The sequence below is a fragment of the Epinephelus moara genome, chromosome 9, assembly GCF_006386435.1.
Source record: "Epinephelus moara isolate mb chromosome 9, YSFRI_EMoa_1.0, whole genome shotgun sequence".
NCBI classification, from domain to species: Eukaryota; Metazoa; Chordata; class Actinopteri; order Perciformes; family Serranidae; genus Epinephelus; species Epinephelus moara.
Genome location: NC_065514.1, coordinates 10,570,411 through 10,595,201, shown reverse-complemented (window position 1 = coordinate 10,595,201; position 24,791 = coordinate 10,570,411). Strand labels below are relative to the sequence as shown.

Below are 24,791 nucleotides of genomic sequence, written 5' to 3'. Positions count from 1 at the left end.
ATTTCACTTAAGACGTTGCCTGATTTAAATCATAAGTTTGGTAATTTAGTAGGCTTATTTCAGTTCTTAGATAAAAATACTCTACACTCAGGGTTCACTCACTGTTGATAGCAGCTTTAGTGGAGAAAGTGAAACTTGCTCAGGTGTCCTCATGAGCAAGTGGTCACGTGATAACAGGTGGTCATACGATGACACCTGAGCAAGTTCAATTAAAGGTCCAGTGTGTAAGATTTAGTGGGATTTAGTGGCATCTAGTGGTGAGGATTGTAGATTGCAACCAGCTGAAACTTTTCCCGATTAGAATTCCTTTAGTGTTCATAGTTCAGGAGGTTTTTACTTGGAGCCGAAATATCCGCAGAGATCTCTTCTTTTCTAAAACAAACGGACCTGGTGATTAAAACAGATAGAAACCAACCCATTCTCACTCTGACCTTGTCACATAGTGATGTTTGGTCACGTCCAAATGCTACGTTAAAGTTACCCTGGGTGCATTGGTTGCTGACGTTCTGGGACGCCGTGTCAAGATGTCAAAATTTAAGTTTACTCACAGTCTCTTTCAAAAGAAATGCACTACGTCAGTACAACACTGGAAATCCACATTTTTTTCCTCCAATAACTAACGCTCGTGGTTGGGTTTAAGCAACAAAAACATGTGGTCTTATTCTGCCGTGTTTCCCCCTGATGCAGCCAAGCGTTGTTAAACTTTAATGCTGACCAACCACGTATCATGCTGACATTAAAGGACGTCTTTTTTGTCAGTGTGTGATGCCCCAAGTCACGGCCGAAGTGCCGGATTTTGATGACTTCGGAGTGAGACCTGGTTGCACTGGACCTTTAACTGTGGAGAACTGTGAAGAAAGCTGTGATATGTCCAAAAGCACTGGGGAAAAACAGTAAGTGAACCTTGAGTTTGTAAATTTTTACTGTAGATAAGGTCACGAATATACTTCCATACTCAAATATTTATTTTATTCAGACAATGTTCTTGTACGGCTCACATCAATACAATGCATAATACAAACACTGATGCATTTGAGAAATTTGCTTTATTACCTAAACTTTTGATTTAAATTTATCTATTATTTGTTTTGATTTTTTAAATGTGTTTATGGGAAAAGTAGGGTAAAAAAAAAATCTATTGTCATTGTTGCCGTTGGTATCTGGTGACACCAGCTCCAACAATATCAATGAATGGATTAATAATCAATACAAATGTTTCAGCTAAGCCTTTCAGAGCTGTCAACAGTGCCTCCATGTTTATCAGAACATATTGGTATATCTACATCCAGATGTTACTGCTCTGATTAAAACCCAATCTAAATCACAGCCACACACGCCCGTGCACACGCTCACACACACTCACCTTGAGCGCAGCAGAGGTCCAGCTGCTCGTTTGCGGGGCTTGTTGCTCTGTCTCCGGTACTGCATCCAGCCGCAGAACAGCTCGTGCGCGATCATCACGTACAGCAGGAAGATGAGCACGGCGGGATCCATTCAGCCGCACGCGCCGCTGGATGAGAACCGGCTGGTGCAAATGGAAACGGTCCAGCTGAGAGCAAACAGCACCGGGCTGCAGACGGAGCTGGCTGGCGGTCTGCTGCAGGATGAAGGCTGATCAGCGATGACTGGGGGGAGAGGGTCCTCGTGGCCAAGTTGCCCCGTGTCCACTCCAACTTTAGGCACTTAAGTCGCGAGACACAAACGGCTGCTGCGGTGGGCGCTCGCACTCCACCCATGACAACACAGCATCCTCCAAAATCATCAGTTCACCCGAGAGAAAATGGTGTTTCTCACTGACAACAGATGAGAATCACGGTGACAACAGCAGAGAGGGGACATCGGAGGATGTTGCCGTAGAGACGCGACCGTTGCTAAGGACATGATGTCGTCATCCCCTCTGCCTAAAGATGAACGAGGCATTTGACCACAGCAGAGCCATGCAGGGAGCTACCATTCAGCAGCACGCATGATTGCTGTAGGATACCATTCATCCTCTGACGTGTAGGATGCAACCATTGATCTTCTGCATTATCAATGATTTCTTTTTTTTTTAATCAATGTATTTCATCAGCTGATAAATACCTCCAAAAATGTGGAAAATATGTATCAACAAAAGTATTATAATGAGGAAAAGCAAGACTTTATTAAATTTGTGAATATATAACCAGAAAATGTTTGATATTTCTAATTGATTAGCTCAAGGTTAGTTTACAAAACTCTCATTATTTTTTGTTGATTGATATTCAAAAATTACATTTCTGCACTACTTCTGAGCAGGCACATTTAAAATAGCCTACTACTCTAAACATTAATTTGGGGAACAATGCAGTTTTCTTCCCAGGATTTTAAATACATAAGCAAAGTGAAAAACGTGCTATGGCAACAAAGTCAGTGATGTAGGAAACCTAATTGAAAAAGACAGAGTGCCTCAAATGTCATCAAACTAGCTGAGGAGGGCAGATAGACCTGCGATGGTAGTACTTGGCGATGGTACTTTCTGTCTATACACAGGGTTTTAAAAACTACAACTACTACTTGGAGCCGCGCCTCGTTTTCAAACTGTATGGTTTGACTAAAATGAACAATGACAGCAATATAGTCCACGATGAGCAGCGCTAAAATCAACCTGCGTAGTTGTCCCTCCATTGTGACATTAGAAAGTGTCACATTTATCTTGCAAGTGTACTCTTCTTCAACGTTTGGCTTACTTCCTGGATTTTTCCCACATGGAAATTCTGACCAATCAAGAGCAGCTTTCTCACACAAGGCATTTGATCTGGTCTGCTTGTAAATGCTGCCATGAGAACATGAACCAACTCGAGGCAATAATGCAACTTTGTAACAAATTAGTCCCTGATTCAGACCAAAGCAAGACAACTCTAGGTCTGAAAGCACCCTAAGAGTTTGAGGCGTCAATCCCAATCCAATTGAGCATACGGGTTAATACCCCAGGGATCCCGTGTTCATGCCTCAACAGGTCAGAGCCAAGTCCAATCCATGGTACTGTAGGGCCTCCTTGGGTGTTTTATGGTGTTTGGCAGCAGATTCTTTAAGTCTTGTGGGTTGCCACATTGGGCCTCCTTGGATCAGACTTGCTCTGGCATGTCCCATGGATGCTCGACTGGATTAGAATCTGGGGCATTTAGAGCCCGGTTGATATTCTTTGTCACATTGCTCAGACCACTTGAGTTTTTGCAGTGTGGCATGGTGATGATGTGTCATTGAAGAATGATTGGTGATACGAAAAACATGTACAGTGCTCTGACGTGCTTCTACCAGAAAGTGTCAGACATGTGTTGACACATATGCCAGTAAGAAGAAGGAAGACTGAGTTTACTTCTGATAAGTTCCTTGATATGGTTTCACTTATGACAATCTCCGTTTCAGAAGAAACACATGGTTGACATCACATCAGATAACGTGGTCTGTGACGGACCTAATGCAAGCTAACTATGTTAACAGCATATCTGATATGTGCGACAACATTTTTTTTGCCGGAACTAGAACTCAAACAAAGACTGACATCAAACAGAGTGTTTCATATTTAGTTGCTGTGATCTGTAAATTCACCATTTCACAATCTCACCCAGGGTCTGGGTCTGCAGCTGCCTGTGTCAGGGAGCAGTATGAGCTAAGAGCAAGTACACTGCACACTGGCGAAAGAAAACAAAAACAGCACAAACAAACTGTATCTTAATCGTATTTTAATGCTCAGCTTTAATTCATTTTAATTATATCTTGTTTAAAAGAGTAATGACCCTCTCACAAAGCCCAAAGAATACATCTGTCTCACAGACTTTTTCCAAACAGCAGCATTACACGTCAACTTCCTCTCTAACCTTTTTTATCTTCTATCAAGGTTTAACCCGTCAGTTTTAAGTTCTTTCCTTTAAAGAAGCACTCCACAACTTTCTATAAAGTAAGAACACTTTCAAGAGATTGAGGCAGAGATATTTCAACCTTTAGTCCTTAATGTGAGTCAAGCTCTTCTCCCAAAATGCATCTTGATCGTGTCTTTCATTAGACTCTCTGTCTGGTAAACTCACGTCTTCTAAGCTCAAGAACCTCAGTTGGTGCTTACTTACGGATCCAAAATGGATCCTAAATCTCCAAGCAACCATGTTTGCCATTCATGGGTTATGCCCCATCTTGATTTAAAGACAGTTAAACTTCTTTCTGTCCACGACACCTCAGACGTTCTCCTTCTGACTTCCATGCGTCCGTCCACAGGCAGAGAGCTGCGACCCTCAAGGGCTCCATCAGATCTGAGGCAGCTGTACCGATTAGGCGTTCATCAGTGTTTCAGTATGTTGGCGGTTTGTGTTTTGTGTACGTATGTATGTATATGTGTGTGTGTGTGTGTGTGTGTCATGGAGGGGCGACACAAGCAGTTCTTCTGCTGTGATATCGCCTCAGTTTTACAAAGCCACCTCTGGGTGGCAGGAACACCGCTCCTCCTGCCTCACGCCACCTCCATCTCTCTGAAATCAGCAGGGACCTGCAGAAACACAAGAAGAAGAGTTGATCTGTCAGTGGGCACAACCATTGTCCAGCGTACTCCAAACTCCAACGGGCACCATGTTCCTCCATCTCTGCGACATGTGTCAGTAATGCTAGGTATTTGTTTTCTTACAGATGAGCCACAAGAGCATAAGTAGAAAATAATTAGATTTAAGTGCAGTTTTAAACCACCATTATTTAACTGTACTTTCACAGTACCAGGACAGAGATGACTATATTGTCTTCCCACTAAAAGAAATAAAACATTAGTCATAAAAAGTATAAAATGCTGTACACTCACGGAGACATCATTGAACCCAGCCTCCATGGGATGGTTTTGCCTTGGTGGAATCATCACATGGTCCTGCTGAAATCACATGATTAACCATTAATCAGACACAGCAAAGAAAAGACGATGCTGCTAGCTACATTACAGCTAAAATCTGCAACTCATTTTTGGTTTATAAAAGAGAGTTGGTTATTTTAAAGTATGATTTTATCACTTGGGAGACTGTAAAGGACATTTTCATTTCACAAGTACAAGTCTGAGAGATCTCAGCACTTAACTTGATGAGTGCAAAGCTAATGTTACTCATGGACACGATGGCCCAACCCACAAACATAACGTCCAGGGTGTAAGACAGCAGAAATATCCTAATACTCACAGCACAAACTTGTCTGGATGTTTTTTAAGCATCAAAGGTTTTCATGTCGGATTAACTTACTGTGAGGTCTGGTTCATATGATTCATTACTGAAACCAGCATCAGCTGTGGAAGATGATATGGATGATGTTGGACCAGCCATATTATTGACTCTCTGTCGGATTCGCAGGTAGTAAACCAGCAGGGCGATCAATGTGGCGATCAGCAGCAGGACCACGATGACAGACGCTGCGATCCCTCCTGCGTTGTCTCCCTTTGCAGCTGCAAGAAAGATGGAAAACATTTAGTTTCCAGTTTTACAAGAGATGATACTGAAGACGACAGGAAGTCAGTCAAAAGGCTGCACTGCTCTTTTTGACATTTTGAGCCAGTTGACTATCAGACAAATATCTTAACTAGTGAATATAGTCATTTTACAAGTTTGCAAGACATTTTTTTATCATAGCGGAGGAAATGGATGGCTGAAAAATCTCTACGCCCACAGAGAAATTGTTTCAGCATGTAAAACCATGTTAAACACTTTCGAACAGATTAAAACTAAAAAGATGTAAAATCTTAATTTGTGAGCTGTAGAGGTGTCGACTTTTCTATTTTCAGACGGAGCCAGCCCAGCAGTTTCCCCCTACTTTCAGTCTTTATGCTAAGCTAGTAGAGCTGCGACGATGAATCGATTAGTTGTCTACCATTACATTAATCGCTAACTACTTTAATTCATCGGTTTGAACAATTTTTTTGAGAGAAAAAAAGTCAAAATTCTCCGATTTCAGCTTCTTAAATGTGAATATTTTCTGGTTTCTTTACTCTTCCGTGACAGTAAACTGAATATCTTTGGGTTATGGACAAAACAAGACATTTGAGGACGTACTGTTTGGCTTTGAGAAACGCCAATCAACACTTTAAACCATCTTCTAATAATCTAAAGTCCAAACAACTACTGAATTAATCGACAATGAAAACAAATGTTAGTTACAGCCGTATAAGCTCTGCAAAAAAGCTGCTGGCTGTAGCTTTTGTATTTCACATACAGACATGAATCTGGTGGCAATCCTCACATCTAGATCTCAGCAGGAAAACAAAAAAGGGATATTACCAAAAATGTCAAACTATTACCAGTAAAATAAGCTGTGTACATGTACAGTAAGCACTTAATGGGCTGGCCTGTCTTACTTTTTACTGCATCTGTGACTTGGTTAGCACAGTCGACTCCGACGGTGTACTCAATGTCATCCAGAGCTACAACACCTTGTGTGCCTTTGATTCCCTCAAACACAATCTGTAAACAACAAAAACAAGACAACAGCAGAGACAGTTGTACCACTTTGCTGCAGCATAGACGTTGAACACTTTAACCCCATGTAGTGTACTGTATAAAGGCACTATGTTAGTGAATACAAATTAGACACAGCATATTTTGTGTTTTCTGGCAATGAAAGCCTGACCTGGTATTCCTCAGTAGATGTGATGTTGACGTCAAAGCGTCTCCATGGTCCTCCCAGTTCTCTAATCACCAGCACCTGATCGAGATGACCTTTAGACAGCCTCCACACCTTCAGCTCGCTGTCCGCTGCAAACAAAAACAGGTGGATTGAGTTTTAGAAAATATCAAGTATCACACACATCCAGACTGCACCTGACAGGTTCTCACAGTGACAGTGATCTTACATGAGTACGGCTTGTAGGCCCAGAATTTCAGGCAGGTGCCTTTGGTCGGGGGCAGGTGAGGGCTCAGTAACTGAGCGTTTTGATTGTCTGTGGTCCGGTTGCTGCTCGGTAAGAACAGGAAGTGACCTGGCGGAAAGGAAAGGGAAAGTTATTTGACATTTCAGAGCATTTTTGATGTGTTATTGTTACTGCCTGGAATTAATCAAAGTGCTTCCTGACTCTCAGCATGAAGACTGTGTTGATAAGTAATGAAATACATGATTTGCATGATCGTATCTCGTGTTTGCCACAACGTCCACAGTCAAAGTAACTCTGTCCCTGATTGTCTCTCTCTGTTTTACCTTTCTCTGTCCCCAGACTGTGGTCCTCGGCTGGGGTGGGGTAGTGGCTCTCTGCCTCCTGACTCGTCAGCTCCCAGTCCAGTTTGTCCATTTTGATGTTTTGAGTGTTGCTCCAGCTACACATCCCTCTCTCCAGGCTGCACTTAGAGCCTAAAATATATAACAGAACATAAAGAAATTGTCAGAGTGCTCCTTTAAAGAGCTTAGAAGCTGCAGTGAAACCAAACATTAACGCTGTGGCTGTGTTTCTCATTAATGTTGCTGAGGCTGTTACAAACCTAGATCTTGACATGGGTGAGCTGAAATGTAGATGTCATCAACTGCAACGTGAGTGTCTTTGCCTCCGGCTCCGACCACCTCAAACTCCAGCTGCAGAGCAGGACAAAGCACAACAGCATCTTGGTTTAGATGACAAACTGGAGAATGGAAAGTTTAACCCTCTGAAACCTGGAGAGACATCAGTTCTCTTGTGCTGCATTGAGGCGCCTCTCACAAGCATTTAAACCTTTGAATCCTCAGTGAATTGGTTTGGTTTCTTTCGGAAAAGTATTAAAAAGGCGATGAGCAACTTGGCAATAAGTGTCCTGCAAACTGCAAGAATATAGTAAAACTTAAAACATAAAACCAGACAAAAATGTATTTAGAATTATTGTAATTGTACGTTTAAAATTATATTAAAAAAATATTTAGCACTTTTTTACGGGTCATTTCCTTGTTGTTTTTTTGTTACTTAATTTTTTTATTTTTATTTTTATTTTTTTTTTTTTTTACCTTTCTCAACTTATTTTTCCCAGTAACTTTTACTAATTTCTTGCTATTTTTTTGGGTCATTTCTTGTAAAGTTGCTCATTGCCTCTGTTGTGTGTTCTTAAAAGGATTCAGGCCAATTTGCTCAGGTTTTAAAGGGTTAACATGCTGCTTTCCCTTAAAAAATACACTCAGACTGCAACTATAAAGACATTTAAAGGGACTATACACAATCCAAAATCAAAAACACATATTTTTCTTCTTACCTGTAGTGCCATTTATCAGTCTATATTGTTTTGGTGTGAGTTGCCAAGTGATGAAAACATTGGACGTAGAGGTGTCTGCCTTTTAAATAGATTTAAAACTCAACAGCAATGTCTCTTTCCAGAAATCATGAACTGGTTACTCAAGATAATCCACAGACCTTGTTGTGAGCAGTTTCATGTAGGAACTATTTTCTTTCTAACGCACCACACCCACCAACCGTATCACCACAAGAAGGAAGCGTGCATCTACTCATAGACGATATGGCGTCCTCCTGCTCACAAGGTCTATGGATTAAATTGAGTAACTGGGTCATGATTTCTGAGTTTTTCACACAAGCCGAGTGCCATCTAGTTCCCTTATGCTGAAGAGAAGGCAGACATCTCTACGGCTGATATCTCAAACAATCGGCAACTCCCAGCTCTACAGGTAAGAGGAAAAATATGTATTTTTGAGTGTGGGGTGAAGTGCTCTTTTAAGGATGTCTCTGAATCAGAGAGTTAACAGAAACATGACAGGAACGCAAAGTAATAAACTGTGAGAGAGAGCAGAGAGTGAGACAGTTTCATTATCCTGTACGTAACACTTATAGTATAGTCATACTATAATTGCTCCAGCAGCCCTCTCCAGCCTCCACACTGTACCTGCCAGTCCTCAAGGGCACTCGAGATGTTGCCGTTGCCATGGCGCCAGACATCTCCCTGGTTCAGACTATCAGAGAAGATCTTCACCCTTTCTCCCTTCACTGGCTTCATGTACAATGTCAGAGAACCTGTGAAGTACACACAGTTGTATTGTATGTTTTGTTGTTGTTTTAGTGTGTGTGTTTCAGTGTGTGAAGGTGCCTCACCAGGATTCACTCCTCCCATGTGATACCAGAAACTGACGCATTCAGTCTTGGTGGTTCCTTGGCGAAAAGGGGAGAGGAGGGCCGTCGTTTCACCAGAGGGAAGGTTGTTGGCGCCAGTGTTGGCCATCATGTAGAAACCTGACCAGGCAGAGGAAGATCACAACTCAGCGTCTCTAAGCTTTCTGCATGTAGTGAAAATATTACTATTAATTCATGTGATTATCTGCTTCTCTCTCACCCAGTTCAGTCTCCAGAGTGTGGTCAGTTTTGGGTCCAGTCACTGTGGCGGTGAGTCCGCTGCGATGGAGCCAGCGAACTTTACCAGAGCCAGTGTAACCACACCGCTGACCTTCGAAGGAACACATCCTCGGCACGGTGCATGGACCGTCCCCAAAGGCCACATCGTCAATGGCCACGCGCCCGTCAAAACCAGAGCGAACAGCTTCAAACATCAGCTGGTGGTACATAACAGGTTGGATGGATAGTGTAAGATAATGTTCAAATATTTATTTTGGTATTATACTCTGAAATGCTTTTGACTACCAGTTTTCCATACCCGGAAGTTTGTGAGCTGGTGTGGTACAGGGCAGTGCGCCTCGTGCCACATGTTGCCGTGAGCTGCACTTCGGGTCCAGAGGACGGTCTCAAAACCATCTTTATCTAACAGCTTCACATTCAGAGCACCTGGATGGGATCAGTGGGCGAGGACAGGGCAGTGAGTCAAAGACATGATTCAACTTTCTGATTATTTTCAGCTTCGATCAGGTATTTTGAAACAGCAACTCATTAAAAATCTATTTGAACAGGCAGAATAAGACTTCTCAGACTATGTCATGTTCGCTTTGTACTAAGTTATTAACTAAAGTATGCACTGGCTTGAACAAACAGATGTCTCATTGTAAATCTTTCACACTACACTGCTTTCCTTCCGGTGTCATCCTCACCTGCGTTGGGCCCGTAGAGCTTGTAGAAGAAGGACAGGCAGTGACCTGTAACACCTGGTGATTGTGTGAATGAAATCAAGCGTCCGAACGCACCACGCAGAGACGGACTCCACATGTCCACAACAAGGCTTTTCCCTGGATATCAACACATAGACAGGCGGGAATTTAAGTGACTTTGAAGGCATTACAGGAACAGTTTTATGTAACACACTGCAGTATTGTCTGATATATGTTATGATATAGGCTTATAGTGATTAAGAGCTCGTAACTAAGTAGAGAATATTTACTGCAGCTGTCAAGATCTTGTCACGTTAGCTCTGTTAAAAACACTCATTTAAAAGGGCAAAACTGTTTCTGAAGATTTAAGAAGGTCACTTTCAAACCAGAAAAACTTCATATTGGCCTATGGGTGATTTAGGCCAGGGTGTTGGTCAAAAGTCAAAAGAAAATGTCAGGTCAAGACCTGAGCTTTTTAAGTCACAAGATGACGTCACAAATCAGGATTAACAAAGTCCTGAACTTTGTGTTTTGAGTCATTTGTGCACTTCTCTAAATGTAATGCCATTTTACATTTCGCAATAGGTTACCAGACAGCATCATAAATTAACAGAATGAATGGATTATTATTATTAGTTCAGTATTTATTTCTTTACAACATTTAAAAGCACATGATCAGGTGTTAATGGGAGTGTTATTCTTGAGTCACAACAAGGTGTTAAGGAAGGTAAATGTTAAAGTAAAGAAATAACTTCTAATATATAATACTGTAAGTATAATCCCAACAGCTGTCAATCTAGAGGCTGTAGTGGGACTAGAATAAACATCCCAAATGCAACTCACTAGACTCTCATGAAGATTTCTGATGGAGGCTACTTGCAGGACGTGGCTGGCCTACTTAGGTGCATAAACTTCACCTGATGCTGACACTCAGATGTCCCGGTTTCATTTCTTCAGTGCTCAATATATGCACGGGAAGCCGACTGGACATACTAATCCTCATATCTTGTTCAAGTTAAACATGAAGACGACATGGAGGGAGCTTGTCTTTTTACATACAAAATTCCCACACACAGTATAAATCCTTTTTCACACAAATCTTCATGGTGCTTGGAATGAGTCAACATGACCATTTTGGCATCTCAAAATGGCAACAAATTGCGACGCTGGCTTTCCGTACTTTGAATATCTCAGATTCTATTGAAGTTAGATCCCTTGAAATCTGGCACAACATCAATCAAACACTGCATTTTCAGCAGGAAATATGGAAATGTCCATATGTGTATACTTTGGGGGACTGCCTGGGGCCCCAAACCACCAATTCTGCACTTTCTGTTTTCATTTTTAAGGGCAAGTGATGAAAAATATGACATTTGCTTGTGCCTTTTTGGAACTGTTGTACACCATTTTGTCTGTTCCCCTACCAAATTTCATGGCTCTAGGAGTTCATTGTCTGTAGAAGTGTTTTCAGTTTTCACATATTGGAATTTCTTACTTCGATACAACACCTTTAAACAAATACATCGATATGATACCTTTTTAGATACAGCAGGGACTAATCAAAAAATAAATATAACAAGGCTATGACATGACAACAACGACTGTTCTTGGATAGTAGCAGACACGAGAAGAATGACTGTAGTAAACATTAAAAATAACAGAGAGTGAGAAAGCACAGCTGGTACCAGTGTGTCAGTACCATGGAAAATGAGTGGTGAAACACTTTCAAATATTCAGAATTAATATGTAACGATAAATTGACACTTTGACAACACTAGTTCAAAGATACTGAACCCTAATACTGGCCTCTGTGGCACTATTTAGGGTGAGGAAATGACAAAAGTCCCCAAATTTTAAGTTTGAACAAAGTCTACAATGTATTTAAAAACCTTAATAAACCATTTGTATACCCATATACACTGTTGTATATTTTGTTTTTACGTTAGCTTACCAATCCCGATGGTGTGGTCCATCCCATCGATCACTGTCCAGTCAAAGTTGTCGCTGTTGTCCTGATACCATCCACACAGCCCCTCTTCAAAGTTACATGACAGCGCTGGCCAGAAAATAATTAATCAAAGCAGTGAGACATTTCTGGGTAAAATATAAAAGGAATTATGCATTACTCTGTGTACTGTAAATAGTTATGGCAGCTACCTGTTGAAGAGGATGGGAAATAGTTGGCATGACAGGCGACAAATCGAACGTTTTTCACTCTAATTTTGGCGCATGGGCAAAGTTTCACAGCGCGAGCCTCAAAGGCCAGCTGGTAAAGACAGAGGAAACAGAAGAGTCCCGATAAGTGACAAGATTCACATAAGTAAGCTTTAACAGTAAATTCGATTTTTAACCAGTTTCACCAGATGCAGCCATTTCATTTCAACGAGCTAAAGAAAGCAGCTGGAAATTACGTTTTTCTTTTGCTTGCCTTTAATCTGCAGCTGCATTTTGGTTTCTACTATTTCCTATTTGTGTCATCTTTATATTTTTCTAGCATTGCAAAAAACAAGTGAGGAGTCATGTTGTAGAAAAGTCTTAAAGGATCCTGGAAACAGATAACCTGTGGGTTTGATTTCTGATTTAACTTAGCTCATATCTGTGACTCTGGTTTCAAGATCAAAACTTTCAAACATTATAATGATGATAACTATTTGCAATCTCTGTCTGTATTTGTCCAGACAGGATAGAAGGTCACACTGAAGATATATGTTTCGTTTTCTTCAAAGCTTGCCCTCTATCGTCTCATCAATGCAAACATTTTAAATGTGAAAACAATTATGACCTGGAAACGATGTTTTCTGGCTCCAATAGGCATGTCGGCATGCTGCCATGCCCCCTCTCCTGCTCCTGTCCTCCCACTGAACTCCCACAGCTTGGGCTGTATGCCGAGCAAGCTGTCAAACACCCTGACAGACAGCTCACCTGCAGCAGAGAGACGCAAACAAAGTCATATTTAAAGATCTAAGCAGTGTGTCCTGGGAAAGGTTAGGAGTAAAAAGAAGACACATCAGATAACAAAATGATTTAGTTACCAATGTGACTTGGATTCCCACTTAGTTCATAATCAAAGCTCAGGGTGCAGGCTGGGCTGGAGGGGCCCAGGAGGGGGGTCCGCGTCTGGGCCTCAGTTAGCTGCTGGCCTGGAGCCTCGGCTACATACAGGTGGTCCTCTGAGACATACGACAACAACAAATATCCAAATATTTAGTTATTTTTTCAATCTGAAAACATGAATATTAGTTAAGCAATGGTTAAGTGTTGTTGATCGCACCTCCGGAAGTGGTATTTTCATGTAGCATCCAACCTTGACTCCCGATGCTGCTGTCGGTCCAGCCTGAGCTGCCATCAGCGTAAAAGAAATCCCCTGCAGAGAGGATTCACGCAGACATCTCACTCACAAACAATGACTTGTATTATTCTTGTGTGCTAGAATTCATTTCAAAAAATAAAATAAAAGAGTGAATCTATCTACTTAGTTTTGTGTAAATGAAAAAAGTATTTAAAAAACAGGACTGCACATTTTGTCGTTTCATATGAAAACCCTCAACTGTATTGGAGGTTATCTCAAAAAGTCCCACAGCACTTTCTGATCTACTGCCTGAATAAAGTTTGGTTCAGTTAAAACAACTAAAACTACTTGGGTAAGGTTAGGAGAAGCTGGTGGTTATGGTTATGGTTAAAGGATACTTCATGCCCTAAATCACCATTTGTAAATCAATAACTCATCCCGTGTTATGTGCATTTGTCAAGAAAACTTTGCTTTTCTCGTGTGCCTTCAGTGAACGAATAATCCAAAAATTGAAAAAATTCTCTCACAACTTTTGTGGTATAAGCCACATTTATCCAGTCGTATGCTCAGTACTTCCCAAACAGACCGCCATTTCCAACGGGGAACTTAACTGAAAGAAAAAATGATCTATGCTCCCCTCATAGCCAGACTCCATTGACAAAAACAGTAATTTTACCTCACTGAACACAGGAGCTGCTGGTGTACTGCTGCCTCGATCAGTTAGTTTGTCTGTGTTATTGTGTATCTTTGGTGTACCTGAACTAACCCTTTAAAACACCAAAGTCACACAATAAGACACACAAACTGAATGATCGAGGCAGAGGTAGACCAGCAGCTCCTGTGTTCAGAGAAGTAAAATAACTGTATTTGTCAATGGAGTCTGGCTGTGGAGAGAACTTCTTTTACTTTCAGTTCAGCTCCCTGTCGGATAGGGCTGTTTGGGAAGTACAAAACATATGATGTATCATGAGGTGAGTTATTGATATACAAATGGTAATTGGTGGGTGAAGTATTCCATTAAAGGAAACCGTTTTTGTTTGAGATGTGAAGCACACAGATCTCTATAAATCATCCAATCTGATCTGCTCCCTCTGAGGTTTCTTGGCACTATCACTCTACTTCCTCCTTTGCTTCTCAAATACAATGATCATAAAGCCCTTTTAAAAAACCTTCTATCACACGTCTGTTGGTCTTAGTTCTCAAATAGTCAGCATTTAACACAGCAGCAGTTTGTAATTTGCTAATTTAGGGGGCCCCCTGGTGGCTCCTGAAGCCCTGAGCAGCTTCATTTGTGCTTCTGCTGGCTCTAATAAAGATTATCTTCGCAGTCCTGTTGTTAAAGGTAAAACTGAGTCAGCATAACGAACAGACTCACCACATTTGGCTTCGTCCTCTGCTCCTACACAGTCAGGATTAAAGTCACACATCTTCTCCGGTACAGTACACGGGTGTTTAGGGGGCTTCGGGAACCCTCCAGCCCAGGTGTCATTTACTGTTCAAGATGAGAATGTGAGGAAGCGGATTAGTCACACCTCAGAGAGTATTTGCTCTCATCCTGTGCAGATGTGGAATCATTTCTTTAAAAGGACAGTTAGAAAGGATTACCAGATGACAAGCGGCATTCGGGAGACAACACGATGCTGTCGACAGCGATGCCTCCATATGCAAAGTCCCTGATTGCTGCCACGATTAAAATCTGTAATGGCAGAAAGTTTGACAGCAGAAGGGAAAAGGGGTGAATTTAGGACAAAAACAATTTCATCAAAAGACAAAAAAACTAAAGGTCTGAAGTGCTATGTAAACATGTAGAGCTATTTCAAACATCTCTAAAACATAAAGACCCTAATGTTTATGTTTACATGCAGGAGGATGGAGCTGATTTTTTGTCAGCAGGGCTCAAAACTTATTTTCCTACACGCCTGTGTGTGCAAAGATCACTTTTCTCTGGCATGTTCATTTGCAAAAATAAATTTGGCTGATACATCCTCATCAGAGTAAACTCTCTAATACCAATATCAGTTTTAAACCGAAAAAAAAACAACCCCTGCATCATTTAGGCTCAGCTAACAAATTAGGATTTATATGTAGTCAGCCTGTGTACAATACATTGTGACAAAAACTCTGAATAAAGTACTTTTTGTTATCATGATTTTATTAATAAATCTTCAGTATCAATTTCTCTGTTTAAAAAAATATTACGGGCCACAGGTAGCATCATTATTGTGGCTTCAAATTCAGGTGAAATACTCACTTGGAAAGTAGAGTTGGTGACAATCTCCACCTCTGCCTTCACCCAAACATCGCCGAGAGCACCGCCCCTCTGCCATACGGGGTAGATCTTCTCATCGGCCACTAGCACCGACAGACCGCCGGACCTCGGCCCAAACTGGTGAGTGTACATCACCATCTACGGCAGGCGGATACAGACAACGGCTCATATTAGTTTCAGATTAGGTTTAGAAATATCTGCCTTCTTAATAATTGATCAAAAACCTCAGACCATAAAGAAATTACTGTGAAACTGAAGCATAAGAGTAAAATAAAAAACTCAGATTGAAGAAAGAATCAACTTAAGACTCACCTTGCAAGGGTGTGAACTATTGGTGGGTTCAAGGCGGTGACTCTGGAAAGCGGCCCAGTCATTTTTGAGACCACCATCAGGGACAGTGACATACAGGAAGTGACCTGCAATGATAATAATGCTATCCTTTATTTATATATTATTACTTTATGTTATATTTAAAAACAAAGTTACTTATAGTTAGAGGAGTAACACTGAACACACTGACAGTGAAGCCGTAAGGATACTTTGATTCATCAGTATGTGATACCTGCTGCACTGTTGCTGGAATGATCCCTGCCTGGTCCTTTCAGAGGATCCGTGACGGACATCTTCTCCTGATTGGTCCTTACCCACCTCAAGTTGGACAGTGACCTCAGGTCCCACAGGTCACACAGACCCTTCTCAAAGTCACAGGGCTGGTACCCTAATAAAGACACTATAAACACAATGCACATTAACTGGTGATCAATGGATGCATAAAAGCCTAAGGTTTAAGGTACTACGTGGACTGTATAGGAAATCACCTGTTCTAACCGAGACAAATTTCCCTACGGCAACAATAAAGTATATCATACAACATCGTATCGTATCGTATCGTATCGTATTGTATCGTATCAAATCACATGAAACATATTTTCTTATGTCTTTTTCATGGGCCAAATTTTTAAGATATCCATCCTAGAAACTTCTGCCTTCATTTAAATACAATGAAAGTAAAGGGTTTTTTTTGTGGTACTAAAAACTTGAAAAAAAAATTGCATTCAAAAATGTTTCTTCCCATAAACTACATCCTAGCTTCTCTGGTTAATCCACAGACAACACACTGTTAACTGTTTTCATTGGGACTATATTGTCATTACTAAAATGTAATCCAGTGATTTTAATACCACAAAAGAGCAAGAAAAAGTTTTCTTTTGTTGTTGGTTGGACTGCCCCTTTAATATTTTCTGCACAATATGTCTTGCCCTGTTATCACAGGCATTTTGTACTTGTTCTGTTTGCACAGTGAGTCACTTGTGTTAGGACAAATTTCTGCATCATTTCTGTGCCGTGTTGTCAGAGGGCTCTGTGTTGTGATTTAGATGATTTCTCACCACAGTTCTGCTCATCAGTCCCATCACCACAGTCATCAGTGCCGTCGCAGACCTGCCGCAGCTCCACGCAGCCCTCATTCTTACACTTCATCATCCCCGCTGGACACTCTTTACCAGAATGTGGTGCTGATGAGAGAAAGACATCATTATGAGAATGCTAATTCATCAACTTATTCATTAATTATGATTATTGCTGATGGGAATCTCAAGACTCTAAAGGCACAGAACGAAAAGACATTAGGGACTCACAGGGCAGAGCACAGTCCAGAAACTCCAGCTGGTCTACTGCCACATCTCCTCTTTGCCCCTTGGAGCGCTGCGAATGAAGACGGATTCGGAAAGTTGTGGGAATACGGCCCAGATAGATGGTAGCTTCCCTCCAGCCACGGACACTGGTGACCTCAGGACGCCACACCACAGTCTCTCGAGAGTCCTGGGGAAGGATGGACGCCCACAGGGGTGTGGAGCCCAAACCTTTGTGACCTACAGGTGAGATGCTTAATGAGTAGGGCAGCTGCAGGAAAAATAAAATCTCATCTCGCATCAAATCTCAATCAAATTATGACCGACAATCATAAAATTAAAATTAAAACTAGGATACATGACAACACATAATATACAAAATATACTGATAGTAAAAGTAGTAAAATAGTATGAAATCCTGTCTATAATATTGTTTTTAAAGGGGTACTTTCACTTTATTTCTCTTAAAGCCCCTCCTCCTGAAAAAGCCCAGTTTGTTCTGATTGGTCAGCGTTTTCAGGTCTTCTGCATCTCTGTGTTTCTGCACTGTCACTGCAGCCAGGGAATGACTAACTGTGTAAAGCAGTATTTTCTACAGAGAAGAAATCACCATTAAAAATTTCTAAACCGAAACCTTCACAACCAGGAATATGATCTGAAATTAGGGAGAAATTTACAACATTGGCAACCAAGGTTATGTTCCTCTGATGTTAGCATGAAGCTCCATGTAGCAGACCAGAGCAGACAGTTTGATTGTATGACCCACGGTCATTAATGGTCTTTACCTGAGTCCCACAGGAAGTATCTGAGACGGAGGCGACAGATTGGTGAAGACTGCTTCATCTCTGGGGAGACTAAAACTGCAGCGCTGAGAGACTCTTTCTGCACTGCACTCACTCCCATAAACCAGCCTGTGTGATGGGAGATATACAGTGTTTTATTTCTTGTTGTTGACATTGCAGTTTTGAAAATTAGAGTTCATAAATTCATATGACTCCGTCCCTCTGCTCTCTCTTTGACATGTTATGATGTTAAACTGCTGGGAGGACAAGGCAAACCTGCGTTCAACACATTTTCTCTCTTGTTAAATGACTCTAATGTGAACTTAATTAAATTAATGTATTCTACTAGTATTTCTTCTTATTTAAACCAAAAAGTACTTGATTCTTTTAAGACACTTGTAGCATATACAACATGGGGACAAAAGGACAAAACAAAATAAAAAGGGATAGATATAAACTTTACCTGTAGCTGTCCCGGTGGTGTAGTCAGAGGACGGTCCACTGTCCGGCAGCGTGACCCCTCCTCTCTGACTTCTCTGCCAGCTGTACTCTACTGAATTGACGGACTGGTCAGTCCATCCACACATGCCTGAATCCTCAAAGGTACACTCAAACCCTTTCCCGCTGTAGCCTTGAGAAGTGGAAAGAAATAATAGTTAACTGTCATACTCTTCATATGAACATGAACTCTAGATACAGGAACTCAGAATTCAGTTTAAAGCAGGGTCTTTGCGTCCGACATCATATTTAGAGGAACAGTTCACCCATAAATGAAGCATGCATATTTTTCCTCTTACATGAAGTGCTATTTATGAATCTATATTGTTTAGGTATGAGCTCCAGCATGTTGGAGATATTGGCTGTAGAGATATCTGCCTTCTCTCCAATATTAAGGAATTAGATGGCACTGGAATTAGACATTGCTGCTGAGATTTTCAAATGTATTTTGTTGTAGTTCCAGGAAAGGCAGGCGTCAAATGAACTGACAGTGTGAACAGAAAAAGAACGGAGTCCCTTTTCCGTTGGTCCACTTTTTGGTGCACTTAAGAGAGCTGAGTTTGGTTTGTTGAAAAAGAACTTCATGTGAAGACACCCTTAAACAACATTTGTAAACTTACCACAGTTTGTCTCATCGCTGCAGTCAGAACAGTCGCACACAAAGTCACATTTCCCTTCAGGAGTCTGACATCGGTGAGCCCAAGAGACAGCCGCTGTGTGACACATCAGATAACGCTCAGCACATGACAAACACAAATATCAAATGTAAAAGCTTTTATTCTGAAGTACAGTGCCTTTCAGTGTGTATATAAATAGATAAATACTGTTCATTTAGTTGTACGCTGTCATTAAATATTGCAGATTGTCTGGGTTTTTGACCATATCACACGATCCTCATCAGCACAAGAAGTTTATTATTCATTATTCAGAGCACTTCCAGGACTTTTTGTCCAAGTTTTTGTATATTTTAGATCAAGGTTTCTCTCCCTATACTCCATATTAAAACCACAAAACAAAACAAACAAATCTAAACATTATCTGCTGATGAAGACAGAGGAATATGGTGGAAAGCTCCAGAACAAGTGGACCTTGAATGGAGATTGTTTTGTCAACTGCTGATTCCAAGGTTGAAAATGAATTGTCAGAGTACTTGTGAAATGTAACAGGTAACTCCAGCCTTCAGATAAATTTAGTAGTGAAGTAGAAAATAAAAATATTCCTCTGAAATACAGAGTAAAATTAAAGTCTCTCATAATTCAAATACCTAAAGCATCAGAACAGTACAATCAATTTTACTTAAAAACTTTCCATTTCTTCCTTTCGAAGGCTCTATGTTATCTCACAGATGACTCAGCCCCAAACTCCCCTATCAGGACTAATCACTCAAAGATCAAGAGTCAAAGTTTTATGGTACAATTAATGCCAACAGGCTCAAAGGCCAGAGAGAAGCAGCAGGAAATGCCATCTGTCCATCCAAAGGTCTCTGATTAAGACTCAAGACTTTGCGCTTCAGCGACCTGACGGCTGGAAATCAGACATAACACAGAGTGGGAACGTTCCTCACTGCACGCTTCGTGGTGAGAAAATGTTCAGTTATCACACAGTGAGCTTGTTGTGATAGTCATGATATGATAGTGGAGTCACACATGTGATAACTATGGGATAGCTTTCTAGTGAGTTCTGTTCACACCAAAGCTTTTTAAAGCATATTTTTCAGACTTATCTGGTTAAATAAAGGTTAAATAAATAAATAAAATAAAGTCAAAATAGTTTGATCTTGAATTTCGAAATCTTCCTCTAATCTAGATTTTTCTAAAACCATTTTGAATATATGGAATAAAAGAACATATCCTTCTGAGACCTGAACTTTTCTTTGGGACGCATTTTTAATGTCTCCTAACTCGATCAGTAGGATCGGGTAAGTGTAAAAAACTAAGCATTGTCTTTGAACAGGAAGTAGTTTTTTGACTAAATGATGTCCTCATATGGGGACATTAGGTTTATTTTTAATAGCCACAAGTGTGTGATAAAGTATAAAACAGTTCATTTAAATACCTGAACATTGTTCATTTTTTAACTGTTTGAATTTTCCTTGCTCCATAGTCCAAGCTAGCTGTCCTTTTTTGTCTGTAGGAACAGTCTGCCACACCTAATTGGCCTGTGTGAGCTGCTGCAATAATAAAGTCCCAATGTCCTCAAATAAATATTTCCTACTTAACAGCATTGTAGCTCGTTACTGTTACTAAATTGGTCAAATTTATATGCAATATCAAACTACAAACAATATTAAGCATAAATAAACAAGTTTTAAACATAAAATTTGTTCAGGTTTTGGAACTTGTCGACTTTTGTGTCGGGATCCAAATCATAGACATATATACATAATGTCCGCCCTCGTGGACTTCAGTTGTACGTAGTGTGACGTATTTACCGTCATCACGTAAAGTCTGCGAGGGCAGAGACTGCAAGCGGCTGATAGACAGCCCTCGAGACTGTTTTACTCGTTGCCATGGAAACGTTCAACTATCGCTACCATCATATGTGGATTTGGACAGTCCTAAGCTGCAGACCGACTTGGCAGAGATGGCTGCCATCTTGTTTATACATGTACTACTGTATTGTCCTTTTGCTACCACTAGATGGCACAAAAAAAGTGTCCATGAACGAGGACAACAGGTCTACGTTAAGCACAATGGAGTAGAAGATGCAGCAAACCCAAAATGTAATGTGCTCGTATGAGGACGAAGAGTCTAAGGAGGATATGGAATGAATGTTGAGAATATTAAATGAAATCTGATGTCATCAAGGTGCTGAGGCCATCCTATGTTTTCAATTTCATTAATCCGTATGGATGTTGCTGTAATAAGTGCAACACTATGAGTGAGTCAGCACGAAATCTAATTTTAGCAATCCTAAGTAAAGCGGAGATAACCCTAGGAAATGTATGTTCAGGCCAAAATAATACTGATAGCAGTATTCAGTACTGTTCTACTGATGAGGACATTTATTCATTGTTTTATCATGGAAGACAGAATGCAGTGAACCTCAGTTCAGGCTGTTCCCACTTATCAGGAAAACCTTACCACAGAAAAAAACACACCTTAAACCTTACAGGTGCCCCGCATGGCAGCTCTATAAATCTTTGCCAGTTCACTTTAAAGGGCCCAAGACACAAAAGGTAACAAGAGAATTTAATATCTGAATCATTGCTCTATAAGACAATTTTTAAACCAGAAATAGCCATTATATGACTCTCTTTCAAGCAACCAGACATTATTATCAAAAACAATAATTTTACTTACTGCTGCTGTTTTGAAATCTGACGATCAACACCAACAATACTTTTCATTTGTGCTTTGAGCACGTAAGTTTATTCTTGACCTTAGAAACTGTGGGTTCAGTGATTTAATTTCAGCAGTTGTGTTTTTTAAGTTGTTAAAAGTTTCAGAAAAAAACTAATAGGTAAGAGTTTTTTGTCAAACTTTTGGGGCTTGTTAGAAACATTTCAACACTATCAGTTGTGTAGGTTATACTTCTCTCTGTGACACATCAAGCTAAGTTCAGCCCAACCACCACCACTACCAGCAGACTTATTTCCACATTCAAGTGTAACCAAAACTCCCCCAGTTTAAATAGAGTCTGGCTGAATGTGTTCTTACCAAACTGCAGAGTCACCAGCAGAATGAGGGCCGAGCTCCTCCACTGTAACATCTTCTGTTGTCCTCTCCTCCACCTGATCAGTCCGGAAGTCTGAACACAACCTGGAGAGTCTTTACTAGTTGACTCTGACCTCTTCTCCATTTCTAAGAGATAACACCTGGACTTTACATTCTCCCAGCATGCAACTGCAAAAAACCATCATAAAACAATTTCCTCCGGATTACATTTTTCTGCAGCAGGTACATCCGTATGTTGCACAAGAACTGATGTAGACAGAGCTGGCAGCAGAGAGTGTCTATTATGAGTTTATTAATTTTGTTTAACAAGACCACTTGGAGTTGCTTGTTTAAGGGAACCTAATTTAGCTGTGACGTTTTTTTGGATGGTCTGAAGATATACTTTAAGATGTACTTTATAATCCCTTAGGGGAAATTCAATTTTTTCACTCTGTTGTAAAATACACACCTGCACAAACAGGACCTATACATGCATTGGGTGGGGGGCTGCCCATGTGCAGGCGCCCCGGAAGGTTGGGGGGTTGGTGCCTTGCTTGGGGGCACCTCAGCGGGGGACAGGCTGGCAAGCCTCTGGCTCTAAATCCAAGCCCCCATGGACTGAGCTACTGCCGCCCCCTTCAGGCGCATTCATGCCATACTGACAGTAAAACAAACAGGAAAGCGTTATTCTGATGTGTTCAGGCATTATTCCAACATGGTCTTATCACTAGATAAATGGAAGTTAAAATAACATCAGGCATTTGTACCATGTCACAAATTTTTAGGCCCTGTTTACACCCGGCATCAACGGCATCTTAGATGATCAGATCACAGCAGACAGCTCTAAACACAGGTGTGAATGCACCCAATGCGTCATTGCGTCTTCAAAGTCAATCACTCAGACCACGTTCAGAGGTGGTCTGTGCTGCATATGGCCACATCTTTTTAGCATCTTATGTGTCCTCGGCCACGATGGAGGACCGCCTACTCAGCTGACATCCTCTGCATAGGTGGGGGTACCTTTTAAAAGTGTGAAGATATATTACGAGTGCCTTAAACGTCTTGGCCGATTTGGTTATAAGGAATAAACCCGTCTGTACTTTTGTCTGCGAGCCAAGGTCTTTGCAAACTTCTTTTAATTTCCAGCAGAAGTGCACTGCTGCCTCCCACTGGTTAAAAACAACAGTGCATTTGTTCTTTGCACATGAAAATAATGTGCGAGTTTATTTGCATCTAAGGGAGCGATCACACCGAGAGGAAACGCTAGAAACGCGACCCCAGTAAAACCATTGTTTTCCTATGATACGGCCATCTGACCGGCGTTCAAGCGTCTTTTTAGACGGGCGTTTTTCCGGCGTCTTTTTAGACGCACATTTTTGTAGACGCTTCTTTTTAGACGCTGAAAAGTTAAAATAATTTCAACTTTTTGAGCGTCAGGCGCCAGTAGCTAATGCGCATTGAATAAGCGCTTCCAGCGTTTCAAGCGTCTTTGAAGCGTCCGCGTCGCTAGCATCTCATTTCTGTGTGATCGCCCCCTAAAGCGGGGAAAAGAAATCAAATCCCACATCGCGAGACTTCAGGCACAGTATGAGATCACTGCTTGTTCTCGCGATATTTCGGCCGTGCTTTGGAAAGCAGAGCTAAATGGTAAACAAACATGGCAGCACACCGGTAAGGTAAGACAACATGTTTACATGTTGTTTTCTATATGTTCTCTGACATTTATCCTAACGATATGAGGCGGTCTTTGTGGAAAAAAAGCTTGTTTAGTGGACTAACTTTGCACTTGAAGGTTGCCCGTTCACTTACGTTTTAACAGGTCTGACGCTACTATGCGCCCCGGCTGTATCTAGGCTAACGGCTAACATGCTAACTATTATTTTTATGTCACTAGTCACTTGAAACAAATTTAGGACGATAGGAGACAGGTTGAAATAAACCGAAATTTCCCTTTAAGATACATATGATGGATTCTAATGCCAGGTGTGAACAGACCCACTTAGAGCTGTCCACTTCTGATTGGATCACCCCGGATGCATGTTAATAGCAGGTGTAAACAGGGCCTCCGTGGTTTATTAACACCTGAAACCAGATACCAGTGATTTATAGCTCCTTCTTTATTAGTGTTAGTATGAGCTATTTTTCAGTTATGAAGTCTTTCCAGGAGTCTCTGTCGTCCTTTATTGAGGTTTTTATATACCTTTTGATGTAAGTAACAGTTCCCCCTGCTTCTAGTCGTTGTGCTAAGATAAGCTAAACTACATGTCATCAGCTCTAAAGGGCCTTGTAGCATTTTTAGCTGTGTTTTGGTTTTATAGTCTGCAACTTTATTGTTTTAATTCCCTTTCATTTCTCTCAACAGCTCAGTTTTCTGTTACTGCAGGCAGCTGTATCCAGCAAAAATGGCCAGAAACACAACTTTAAATGACTGTTAGCAGGTGCATTTACCATATCAACTGTAGTATCCTGTCACTAGCAACACTACCTGGATTCATGATGTCAAAACACTGGTATCCTGAAAGATCATTGAGTGCATTTAGTCTTATCTGCCCACATCAAATTAAGGTCACAACATTCAGCAGCAGTTCAGGACTGTGAACCGCTGTTGGCCGAAAGTAAGATAAGCGACGATGGGAGGTGTTTTCATTATTCTGCTCTGCAGCAGAGGGAACACAATATACACACGACTGAGAAGCA

General features: G+C 41.0%; 1 protein-coding gene across 1 annotated transcript; it reads right to left on the bottom strand.

Annotated features, from left to right (window-relative positions):
• Positions 1-3,697: 3,697 nt before the first annotated feature.
• mamdc4 (MAM domain containing 4) lies at positions 3,698-22,275 on the bottom strand. The gene is given in 31 exon segments (XM_050053376.1): positions 3,698-4,498; positions 4,802-4,867; positions 5,226-5,425; positions 6,332-6,437; positions 6,604-6,728; positions 6,827-6,952; positions 7,168-7,317; positions 7,446-7,536; positions 8,823-8,950; positions 9,029-9,166; positions 9,267-9,483; positions 9,585-9,712; positions 9,973-10,107; positions 11,921-12,025; positions 12,127-12,235; positions 12,752-12,891; positions 13,002-13,139; positions 13,241-13,333; positions 14,634-14,750; positions 14,864-14,954; positions 15,510-15,665; positions 15,840-15,943; positions 16,090-16,257; positions 16,916-17,041; positions 17,165-17,398; positions 17,944-18,069; positions 18,404-18,571; positions 19,059-19,151; positions 22,098-22,159; positions 22,161-22,204; positions 22,207-22,275. Coding segments are annotated over 31 exon segments (3,753 nt in total). The 5' UTR covers positions 22,240-22,275; the 3' UTR covers positions 3,698-4,462.
• Positions 22,276-24,791: the final 2,516 nt, after the last annotated feature.